At 44.6% G+C, this 12802-nt stretch overlaps 1 protein-coding gene across 2 annotated transcripts in view; it reads right to left on the bottom strand.

Annotated features, from left to right (window-relative positions):
• Window positions 1-6122: 6122 nt before the first annotated feature.
• Window positions 6123-12802, bottom strand: part of LOC138664114 (oocyte zinc finger protein XlCOF6-like) — a 103594-nt gene continuing 96914 nt past the window's right edge. The window contains exon 7 of one of the 2 annotated variants that reach the window (XM_069750540.1): window positions 6123-10049. In XM_069750540.1, coding sequence (XP_069606641.1) covers window positions 8608-10049 — 1442 coding nt within the window. In that variant the 3' untranslated portion in view covers window positions 6123-8607. The remainder of the gene's footprint in view (window positions 10050-12802) is intronic. The other variant, XM_069750541.1, reaches the window with a different exon arrangement.

A 12802-nucleotide genomic window follows, 5' to 3' on the forward strand; every position in this document is an offset into this window, starting at 1 on the left:
GGTAGTTAGCTCTTAGGCTGTGACGAGATGCCTAGGGAGAGTTAGGAGCATTCCACGGCTACTTCTAGTGTTGTGTTGAGCTTAGGGACTGCGGTCGATACAGATACCACTTCCTTCAGAGCTCGTTCCATGTTGCTCCTAGACCACCGCATCATAACAGTACAAGTGGCCAAAAATGAATTAAATGCATCTCAAAAGAAGGAAAAGAAAGTTCTGAACCATTTTTTTTTCTGTGCTCTGGTTTGTCTTTTTTTTCCTCTTGATATCTGGGTGGTTCAGGATATATGCTTTGGCATGGATGTTCAGGGTTTGTTTTCTCGTGTTGATCAACTTGCTGCAAGAGTACAGAGTATCCAGGACTATGTTGTCCAGACTCCGGCTTTAGAATTCTTACTCCTGATTTGTTTTTTGTGGACAGATCCAAGTTTTTGAACTTTACAAATAACTGCAAATTGTTTTTTTGCTTTGAAACCCCGTTCTTCTGGTGATCCCATTCAGCAAGTAAAAATCATCATATCCTTGCTGCGTGGTGACCCTCAAGACTGGGCTTTTTCTCTTGAAACAGGGGATCCGGCATTATTGAATGTAGATGCATTTTTTCAAGCGCTCGGATTATTGTATGACGAACCTAATTCTGTGGATCATGCAGAAAAAACCCTGTTGGCCTTGTGTCAAGGTCAGGAAGCGGCAGAGTTATACTGCCAGAAATTTAGAAAATGGTCTGTGCTCACTAAATGGAATGAAGAGGCTCTGGCTGCTATTTTCAGAAAAAGTCTTTCTCAAACCCTTAAAGATGCTATGGTGGGCTTTCCTACGCCTGCCGGTTTGAGCGAATCTATGTCTCTAGCCATTCAGATTGATCGGCGTCTGCGCGAGCGCAAAGCTGTGCACCATATGGCAGTATCCTCTGAGCAAAGTCCTGAACCTATGCAATGTGATAGGATTTTGACTAGAATAGAACGGCAGGAATTCAGACGTCAGAATAGGCTGTGTTTTTACTGTGGTGATTCGGCTCATGTTATCTCTGATTGCCCTAAGCGTACTAAGAGAGTCGCTAGGTCTGTTACCATTAGTACTATACAGCCTAAATTTCTCTTATCTGTGACCCTGATTTGCTCATTGTCGTCCTTTTCTGTCATGGCATTTGTGGATTCAGGTGCTGCCCTGAACTTAATGGACTTAGAATTCGCCAGGTGCTGTGGTTTTTCCTTGCAGCCTTTGCAGAGCCCTATTCCTTTGAGGGGTATTGATGCTACACCCTTGGCCAAGGATAAACCTCAGTACTGGACACAGATGACTATGTACATGGCTCCTGCACATCAGGAAGAGTGCCGTTTTCTGGTGTTGCATAACCTGCATGATGTTGTTGTACTGGGATTTCCATGGTTACAGGAACATAATCCGGTGCTGGATTGGAAAACTATGTCGGTGACTAGCTGGGGTTGTCGAGGAGTACATAGTGACGTTCCTTTGATGTCAATTTCCTCTTCCCCCTCTTCTGAGGTCCCTGAGATTTTGTCGGATTTCCAGGATGTATTTGATGAGCCCAAGTCCAGTTCCCTTCCTCCGCACAGGGACTGTGATTGTGCTATTAACTTGATTCCTGGTTGCAAGTTCACTAAGGGCCGACTTTTCAATCTGTCTGTGCCAGAGCATGCCGCCATGCGGAGTTATGTTAAGGAGTCTTTGGAGAAGGGGCATATTCGGCCTTCTTCGTCACCATTGGGAGCGGGTTTCTTTTTTGTTGCTAAGAAGGATGGCTCCTTGAGACCCTGTATTGATTATCGTCTTCTTAATAAGATCACGGTCAAATTCCAATACCCCTTGCCTTTGCTTACTGATTTGTTTGCTCAGATTAAGGGGGCTAGTTGGTTTACTAAGATTGACCTCCAAGGGGCATATAATCTTGTTCGTATTAAACAGGGTGACGAATGGAAAACTGCATTTAATACGCCCGAAGGCCATTTTGAATACCTTGTGATGCCATTTGGGCTCTCTAATGCTCCATCTGTGTTCCAGTCTTTCATGCATGATATTTTCCGCAATAATCTTGATAAGTTCATGGTCGTATATTTGGATGATATTTTGATTTTTTCCGATGATTGGGAGTCTCATGTGAAGCAGGTCAGGATGGTGTTCCAGATCCTTCGTGATAATGCTTTATTTGTGAAGGGGTCTAAGTGCCTATTCGGAGTTCAGGAGGTCTCTTTTTTGGGTTTTATTTTTTCTCCCTCGTCTATAGAAATGGATCCTGTTAAGGTCCAAGCTATTCATGACTGGATCCAACCCACATCTGTGAAGGGTCTGCTGATCAGGATGATTGGGTGTCTTTCTTGCCGTTGGCCGAGTTTGCCCTTAATAATCGGGCTAGTTCGGCTACTTTGATTTCACCTTTCTTTTGTAATTTTGGTTTTCATCCTCGTTTTTCTTCTGGGCAGGTTGAGCCTTCTGATTGTCCTGGTGTTGATTCTGTGGTGGACAGGCTGCAGCAGACTTGGACTCATGGGGTGGACAATTTGACGTTGTCTCAGGAAAGGGCTCAATGTTTTGCTAACCGCCGTCGGTGTGTTGGTCCCCGGCTTCGTGTGGGGGATTTGGTGTGGTTGTCTTCTCGTCATATTCCTATGAAGGTTTCTTCTCCTAAGTTTAAGCCTCGGTTTATTGGTCCTTATAAAATTTCTGAAATTATTAATCCGGTGTCTTTTCGTTTGGCTCTTCCAGCCTCTTTTGCCATTCATAATGTTTTCCATAGATCTTTGTTGCAGAGATATGTGGTGCCCGTTGTTCCCTCAGTTGACCCTCCTGCCCCGGTGTTGGTTGAGGGAGAGTTGGAATATGAGGTTGAGAAGATTTTGGATTCTCGTTTTTCGAGGCGGAGGCTTCAGTATCTTGTCAAGTGGAAGGGTTATGGCCAGGAGGATAATTCTTGGGTTGTTGCCTCCGATGTCCATGCCACCGATTTGGTTCGTGCTTTTCATTTGGCTCGTCCTGATCGGCCTGGGGGCTCTGGTGAGGGTTCGGTGACCCCTCCTCAAGGGGGGGGGTACTGTTGTGAATTCCGCTCTTGTGCTCCCTCCGGTGGTTGTAAGTGGCACTTTTGTGAGTTCTGCTCTTGGGCTCCCTCTTGTGGTTTCTAGTGGTATGGCTGCTCCTTGGAGTTAGCTGTCATCAGCTGCCTCCACTTATTGTCTCTTCTGCTCGGCTATTTAGGCCTGGCTCTTTCTTCAGCAAGTGCCACTTGTAAATGGTTCCTGGTTGGATTCACATCTCTTTGGAGTTCCCTGTTATCCTGACCAGTTCAGCAAAGCTAAGTTTTTGCTTGCTCTTTTCTGTCCATAGATTGTAGACTTATCCATTCTGTGCTTTCTGTTTGTCCAGCTTATCAGTGTGAATTAATTCTGTCTTGCTGGAAGCTCTGGGAGGCAGATTTGCCCTCCACACCTTTAGTCAGGTGTGGAGATTTTTTTGTAAACTCTGCGTGGATTTTTGTAGTGTTTTATACTGACCACACAGTATTCCATCCTGTCCTATCTATTTAGCTAGACTGGCCTCCTGTGCTCATCCTGGTTTCATTCTGTGTATGTCTTTTCCCTCTCCACTCACAGTCATTATTTGTGGGGGGCTAATCTATCCTTTGGGGATTTTCTCTGAGGCAAGATAGCTTTCCTGCTTCTTTCTTTAGGGGTAGTTAGCTCTTAGGCTGTGACGAGATGCCTAGGGAGAGTTAGGAGCATTCCACGGCTACTTCTAGTGTTGTGTTGAGCTTAGGGACTGCGGTCGGTACAGTTACCTCTTCCTTCAGAGCTCGTTCCATGTTGCTCCTAGACCACCGTATCATAACACTTGACACAGGGCTAACAAGATTTTCTCAGCCTGATCCACAGAATTAGGCTCATCATACAACAACCCCAATGCCTGAAAGAACGAATCAACATTAAGCAAAGCAGGATTGCCAGATTCCAGGGAAAATGCCCAATCCTGTGGGTCACCACGCAGCAGAGATATGATGATTTTAACCTGCTGAATAGGATCACCAGAAGACCGGGGTCTTAATGCAAAAAACAGTTTACAGTTATTTTTGAAACTCAAAAATTTGGATCTGTCACCAAAGAATAAATCAGGAGTGGGAATCTTAGGTTCTAAGGCAGGAGTTTGAACAATGAAATCTGAAATACCCTGTACCCTAGCAGGAAGCTGATCCACCCAAGAAACTAACTCCTGAACATTCATGTTAATACTAGACTCCGTAGCCACCCAGAGGTAAAGAGGGAGGAAAATACCAAACAGGCTAAGGAAAAAAAATGGCTCAAAAGCTTCCCGCCCTTCTTCTGAGATGCAATTAACTCATTGTTGGCCAGTTGTCCTGTTATGATCTGGTGGCCTAGGAGCAGCATGAGACGGACTCTGGAGAAGGTGGTCCCTGTACTGACCGCAAACCCTGAACCTAGCAGCGCAACTAGAAGTAGCCGTGGGGGGTACCTAACACTCCCTAGACCCCTCGGCACAGCCTAAGATCTAACTACCCCTAAAGACAGAAACAGGAAACCTATCTTGCCTCAGAGAAAATCCCCAAAGGATAGATAGCCCCCACAAATATTGACTGTGAGAGGAGAGGGAAATAACATACGCAGATATGAAATCATATTTTAGCATAGGAGGCCATACTAGCTAAAAAGAAAGAATAGAACAGAGTACTATGCGGTCAGTATAAAAACACTAGAAAATATCCACCGCAGAAAATACGGATCACCACATCTGATTAAAGACATGGGGGGGTATATCTGCATCTCCAGAGAAATAGCTAGGCTGCAAAAAATCCTTCACAGACTAAGCTGGACAAGACAAAAACATGAAAAAGCACAGAACTATAAGGTCCACTGCAGGTGGACAGCAAAAACAAAGCCAGGACTTATCTTTGTAGAAAAGCACAGCAAACTGGAGAGACCAGCAGGGAAGTGAATCCTTCCAGAACAATGGACAACTGGCACTGACTAAAGGATCCTGCAAAGCTATATACCCCAGTCAGTTTTGCAATTAGTAGATACACCTGTCCACTCCTGCAGTCCAGGCACAACTGCATTACCCTCTACAACCACCGGAGGGAGCCCAAAAGCTGAATTCACAACAGTTATGGCCCCATAGATGCCCCATATAATGCTCCATGCAGTTATGGCCCCATAGATGCTCCATATAATGCTCCATGCAGTTCTTTATGGCCCCATAGATGCCCAATATAATGCTCCATGCAGTTATGGCCCCATAGATGCCCCATTTAATGCTCCATGCAGTTCTTTATGGCCCCATAGACGCTCCATAAAGCATTGTGCCTCATGTAATGCTGCTGCTGCAATAAAAAAGAAAAATCACATACTCAACTCTCGACTGTTCAGGCAGAGGGCGGCGCGCACACTAATATGTCATTGCGCCCTCTGACCTGCACAGTCACTGCAAGAGGACGGGAAAACGGAGTGGCGCCTGGCGGATGGAACGCGGACAGGTGAATATTAAATACTCACCTGCTCCTGACGCTGTCCCTGCCTGTTCCATGGTACCGCAGCTCCTTCGAGCCTGCGCGAGAACGTCATGGAAGGTCCTTGTCACATACCATCCTTAGCACCGGAACGTTGTGAAGAGCGGGAAAGGCGCCGGAGGGTGAGTATATGATGATTTTTTATTTTTTTTATTATTTTTAATATTGGATCTTTTTACTATTGACGCTGCATAGGCAGCATAAATAGTAAAAACTTGGTCACACAGGGTTAATAGCGGCAGTAACGGATTGAGTTACCCGCGGCATAACGCAGTCCGTTACCGCCGGCATTAACCCTATGTGAGCGGTGACTGGAGGGGAGCATGCGGGCGCCGGGCAGTGACTGCGGGGAGGAAGGAGCCGCCATTTTCTTCCAGACTGTGCCCGTCGCTGATTGGTCGTGGCTGTTTTGCCGCGACCAATCAGCGACTTGGATTCCATGACAGACAGAGGCCGCGACCAATGAATATCCGTGACAGAAAGACAGACGGAAGTGACCCTTAGACAATTATATAGTAGATGTGTTATCGTGCACTAAGTATTCATGCAGCACTATATATGAATGAGTCATTTGTATGGAAACTTACTATTTGGAATGGCATATTTATTATTGGTCTATTTGAGTATCATGAATTATAGGATATAGATCGAGCATATTGCTTTCCCATATAAATGCACTTTAATAGTATTACACTTTTGGTTAATTATTATAAGGACTTCCTGTAATAAGGCTAATACTGACCTGTAATAAGCAGTATATTTTGCATCTGTAACTCCGTTGACTATTATTTTAAATGAAAATTGAATAAAAATGTATATTTTGATATTTTTTTCAGTACTTGGCATCTACTTCCTTTTATTTGTAGGATTATATTGAAGTTAGGAAGTGCCAAAAATAGGCCTGTCTTCCTGTTAGGTTCTGATAGGGAATTTAGATTGTGAGCCCCATCAGGGACAGTGATGATAATGTGTGCAAACTGTAAAGCTCAGCAGAATATGTCAGCGCTATATAAAAATAAAGATTATTATTATAGTGCTTTTACATTTCTTTACAATTTGTCAATAGCATATATAATTTCTACCCCTGTGAGTTATTTTTGATGGTCAACTTAACATGATTTTCCAGTAATTCCTTTTTTATACTCTATGTATGATAATGGCTTGACTCTGTGTGAGATTTTTGATGTTTAAAGGGGTTGTCCACTACTCAGTCAACCCCTTGTCCTTCCTCATGTTTGGTCCTCTTAAAATTAAAACACTTAATCTAACCTCCAATGCCAACGCTATTTCAGCAGTGTCGATAATTGTGCTCCTGGGGCTCATGTGAGGTTGTTACGTGATGTGAACCATGCTCCCAATCAGCACTGGCGTCACTGTCCTCACCTTCGGACAAATCGAACATAGTGAAAAAGTCAAAGAGCAGCCGCAGCCCTGGCTTCCTGTTGACGGGCAATACATCCGAAGATGGGGACAGTGAAGCCGGCGCTGCTTGGACATAGGACTCATGTGATGTAACAATCTCACATAAGCCCCGGGAACACAAGTGCTAACACCACTAGAATGGCACCGGCACCAAAGGTGAGTATGAGTGTTTTTATTTTAATTATACCAAACCTAAGGAATGATGAGGGGTTGTCCTAGTAGCGTACAACCTCTTTAAGGAGAAAATATACTTAACATTAAAAAGGGCTTCACTGTTGTTGATTTCCGTGTAAAACATTTCCCACATTAAGAGCAAGAAAAAAGCTTGTTCCCTGAATGAATTTTTTGGCGACAAAGAAGAGATGATTTAATCACAAAACATTTTCCACATTCTAAACTGGTAAAGGGCTTCTCCCCAATTTGAATTCTCTGGTGCCTAACAAAATATGATTTATCATTGCCACATGTGGTGCAGTGACCCACGTTGCAGCCAGGGGGCGCTGTGTGTGCGCTTCAAGATGTGCTTGGAGGCATAAATGTGATGAGACAAAGTCCGGCAGGAGTGTAAATGGCCGGTGTGTGTGTTGCAGAGGAAGACACTCTGCGCTGTCAGTCTGAAGTTAGGTTGGTGTTCTGGGACCTGTAGTCCCACAAGTAATGGGGTAGTTCTAATGGGAGACTGGCAGGGCAAGTTTTGAAAGATGGGTGGGTCAAACTAGCCACACAAACCCACACTCCCACCCAGGGGAGTGGTTACACCTAGATAATGTGACCAGGGTATGGGTCACATGGGTTCAGAGTGTATGGATCTGTTTGGTCCATGTGCAAGGTCCTGGATGGTCTGTGTTGGAAGCTCCTGTGAGTGGAGTCTTCCTGGAAGCACCTGAGACCGTGAACCTAGTGGACGGTCAGTGTTGGAGTCTCCTGGCATTGGAGAAGTCCTGGAAGCACTGAAGAGTGAGTCCTGCAATAGCCTGGGTGTTGGATTGTCCTGAAGTGGGCTGGAGTCCTGGAAGCACTGGTGAGGCTATGGACTGAATGCTCGAGGTTTTGGATTGTCCTGGTATGGACTGGAGTCCTGTAAGTACCTGGTAAGAGTGTGAGTCCTGGAATGGTCAGGGTGTTGGATTGTCCTGGGATGGACTGGAGTCCTGCAAGCACCTGATAAGATCATGGACTGATGGCCTGTGTGTTGGAAGTGCCTGTGATTGGACTTCCTGCAATCGCATGGAAAGGCTGCATCTACAGAGCCTGTGAACCAGCACTGGCAGGAGTCAGTGTGTGGAGTCGAACCTCCTGAGAGATAACCCCTGGTATGGGAAAAAACCTGTAATATACGGTAGAGACATATCTGCCATTGGAACAGACTGCTGGTGGTTAACATGTTCCGTTGATGCATACAATGAACTGTAATGAACTGTGCAGTCACCTGGTGACTGGAGATAAGGCGTGACTACCGAATGTTTTGTAAAGCCACACGTGTTAAAGTAACAGACTAAGTGTTAGCTGGTGATGTGTAACCTGGCTTATGGTGCGGTTTATGACGCTTTAATAAACCGTATGGATTGATTTGTGGAGAAATTATGCCTGTATGCGTTATTCCCAAACAAAGCGAGTGTCCCCCAAGGCCCGAAGTAAGGTAAACGCTATACACATTATGAACATGAAAAAGGCTTCTCCCCTGTGTGAGAACTTTGGTGTGTAGCAAGATTCCATTTATGCTTAAAAAATTTCCCACATTCTGAACAGGAAAAAGGTTTCTTCCCTGTGTGAGTTCTCTGGTGCTTATCCAAAGCTGATCTCTGGTTAAAACATTTCAGACATTCTGAACAGGAAAATGGCTTCTCCCCTGTGTGGGTTCTCTGGTGCTTAACCAAAGATGATTTCTGGTTAAAACTTTTCCCACATTCTGAGCATGAATATGGCTTCTCCCCTGTGTGAGTTCTTTGGTGTATAACAAGATTCCATTTCAGGTTAAAACATTTTCCACATTCTGAACAGGAAAAAGGCTTCTTCCCAGTATGAATTCTTTGGTGCTTAACAAAATGTGATTTCTGTGTAAAATATTTCCCACATTCTGAACAGGAAAAAGGCTTCTCCCCTGTGTGGGTTCTCTGATGGTTAACCAAATCTGATTTCTGGTTAAAACATTTCTCACATTCTGAACAGGAAAAGGGCTTCTTCCCTGAGTGAGTTCTCTGGTGCTTAACAAAACTTGATTTTTTTGCAAAATATTTCCCACATTCTGAACATAAAAACGGCTTCTCCTTTGTGTGAGTTTTCTTGTGAGTAACAAGATCTGATTTCTGGTTAAAACATTTCCCACATTCTGTACATGAATATGGCTTCTCCCCTGTGTGAGTTCTTTGGTGTATAACAAGATTCCATTTCAGGCTAAAACATTTTCCACATTCTGAACAGGAAAAAGGCTTCTTCCCTGTATGAATTCTTTGGTGCTTAACCAAATTTGATTTCTGGGTAAAATAGTTCCCACATTCTGAACAGGAAAAAGGCTTCTCCCCTGTGTGGATTCTATGGTGGTTAATCAAATTCGATTTCTTGTTAAAACATTTCTCACATTCTGAACAGGAAAATGGCTTCTCCCCTGTGTGAGTTTTCTGGTGCTTAACAAGACTTGATTTCTGTGTGAAATATTTCCCACATTCTGAACATAAAAATGTCTTCTCCTCTGTGTGAGTTCTCTTGTGAATAACAAGATCTGGTTTTTGGTTAAAACATTCCCCACACTTGGAACAAGAAAATCCATTCTCAGCTGTGAGAATTTTTTGATGTTTAAGAAAAGATTTTTTGAGAGGAAAACTATTTCCATATTCTGAATGTGAAAATGGATTCTTTGCTTTAGGAGCAATTAGCTTTTTAATGCTTATTTTGTGACTTTGATTATCCTTAGTATTTGGTAATGAATCAGAAGACAGGACCTGTCTCAAAGGAGAAGACGACAGATATTTGCTGTGAAGGGATAATGATATATCTTGAGTAAAGGCATTCACTTCAATTGTATCCTGTGGGATCTCAAGATCATCTAATTTAAAAATTGAAGATGTCAGCTGTCCCTCTGATCTCCTGGTACAGTCATCTGCAAAGAATAAAACAAATTATTATTTTTGAATAAAATATCCTTTTATATTTTCTAACATTTTTACTACATCTGACAGTAAAAATGGAAAGTTATGTAATAATATTGAACTATTAAACAGAAGATCGATACGATCAGAGAAAGCTTTGGCCCACAGCGCCCACTGCCCCTCTTAGCTGCTCAACCCTGCTCCTCCAAAACCAGCTTCTCCACCATGACAGAAGATCAGCTCTCCACCCTCCTGTCAAGATCACACCTCACCACCTGCACGCTTGACCCGCTCCCATCCCACCTCATCCCTAACCTTTCCACGGTCTTCATCCCAACCCTAACGCACCTCTTCAACCTCTCACTCACAACAGGTGTCCTTCCCTCATCCTTCAAGCATGCCAAGATCACACCCATCCTCAAAAAGCCCTCCCTCGACCCATCCTCTGTGTCTAGCTATCGCCCGATATCTCTTCTCCCTTATGCCTCCAAATTGCTGGAGCAACACGTCCATCTTGAACTGTCCTCCCACTTCTCCTCCTGCTCCCTCTTTGATCGGTTACAATCAGGCTTCCGTTCCCATCACTCAACTGAAACTGCCCTAACTAAAGTCACCAATGACCTACTAACTGCCAGGAGCAAGCGACACTACTCTGTCCTCCTTCTCCTGGACTTGTCTTCTGCCTTTGACACTGTAGACCACTCCCTTTTGCTACAAATCCTCTCATCCCTTGGCATCACAGACTTGGCCCTTTCCTGGATCTCGTCATATCTGACAGACCGAACATTCAGTGTCTCCCTCCCCCACACCACCTCCTCACTTCGCCCCTTGTCAGTCGGTGTTCCTCAAGGCTCTGTTCTAGGACCCCTACTCTTCTCCATCTACACTTTTGGCCTGGGACAGCTCATAGAATCCCACGGTATGCAGTACCATCTCTACGCTGACGACACGCAGATCTACCTCTCCGGACCTGACCTCTCCTCCTTGCTTACCAAAATCCCGCACTGTCTGTCTGCCATTTCAGCCTTCTTTTCTGCTCGCTTTCTACAACTGAACATGGACAAAACAGAATTCATCATCTTTCCCCCATCTCACTCTACCCCTCCACCAGACCTATCCATCAATGTCAATGGCTGCTCACTATCCCCAGTCCCACACGCCCGGTGCCTCGGGGTGATCCTCGACTCTGCCCTCTCTTTCAAGCCACATATCCAAGCCCTTGCCTCCTTCTGTCGTCTCAAACTCAAAAATATTTCCCGGATCCGTGCTTTCCTTGACCGCAACACTGCAAAAACGCTAGTGCATGCCCTTATCATCTCCCGCCTCGACTACTGCAACCTCCTACTCTCTGGACTCCCCTCTAGCACTCTGGCACCACTCCAATCCATCCTACACTCTGCTGCCCGACTAATCCACCTGTCCCCCCGCTATTCCCCAGCCTCTCCCCTGTGTCAAGCCCTTCACTGGCTTCCTATCGCCCAGAGACTCCAGTTCAAAACCCTCACACTGACATACAAAGCCATCCACAACCTGTCTCCTCCATACATCTGTGACATGGTCTCCCGGTACCTACCTACATGCGACCTCCGGTCCTCCCAAGACCTCCTTCTCTACTCCCCTCTCATCTCTTCTTCCCATAACCGCATCCAAGACTTCTCCCGTGCTTCCCCCATACTCTGGAACTCTCTACCCCAACACATCAGACTTGCGCCTACCATAGAAACCTTCAAAAAGAACCTGAAGACTCATCTCTTCCGACAAGCCTACAGCCTGCAGTGATCCTCAACCTACTGAACAGCCGCACAGCCAGCTCTTCCCTCTCCTAGTGTATCCTCACCCACCCCCTGCAGACTGTGAGCCCTCGCGGGCAGGGTCCTCCCTCCTTATGTACTCGTGTGCCTTGTTATCTGCTCATGTTTAATGTATTTGTCTATATTTGCCCCGTATTCACATGTAAAGCGCCATGGAATAAATGGCGCTATAAAAATGTATAATAATAATAAAAAATAATAAAAACTATTCACCAATACAACAGTTCACAGTGTAATAGCGTAGCATGAACCAGTGGGGAATGGTGTGGAACTTATTGTTCATTTTGCCTTCCAAATATGGAATAAAAAGACACCAAACAATGGTATGTTGGTGAAAATAATACCAATAAAAACTTCTACTCATCTCACAAAGTCCCCACTCAGGTCTTTCATCTGTCAATGGAAAAACAGAGGTTTCCACATTATTAGTGGCTCAAAGGCACTTGGTAGGCAACATGGTTGGATAAACCAGTCCAGCATTATCGGCTCTTGCAAAGTCAAATTTCCCTCTTACGTCTGAGCCTTGCCGTGTGCCCATATCACATTTAGCATCCATGTATTTAGCATTACTATCTTGACAAGAACCCACTTTATTTACGGTGTGTTCACCACACATGGGGCACAATATGGGCACTATGCATTGGATAATAAAATGGCAAATGTACAATTTTCACTCTACAACATCCACTGCTTGCTAATTTCCAGAAAGTGCCTGAGGAATCAAAATAGTCACTACTCTTATCGATTAGTTAGAATTTCCAAAATAGAGTTAAATTATGGGGATTTCTACTGCTCTGGTTTTCTGCCATTTTGATATATTAGGGCATCTGCAAATGGTGCGTCATATTTTCTCTGGGATCAGCTCCTGTGCCATCTGCTTCTGTCATCAGACACCACCTTATTCATTCTGAAGGCAGCTCTGGTAATGGAGGAGATGTCAAACCAGGAGCTCT

Source organism: Ranitomeya imitator, chromosome 2, assembly GCF_032444005.1.
Source record: "Ranitomeya imitator isolate aRanImi1 chromosome 2, aRanImi1.pri, whole genome shotgun sequence".
NCBI classification, from domain to species: Eukaryota; Metazoa; Chordata; class Amphibia; order Anura; family Dendrobatidae; genus Ranitomeya; species Ranitomeya imitator.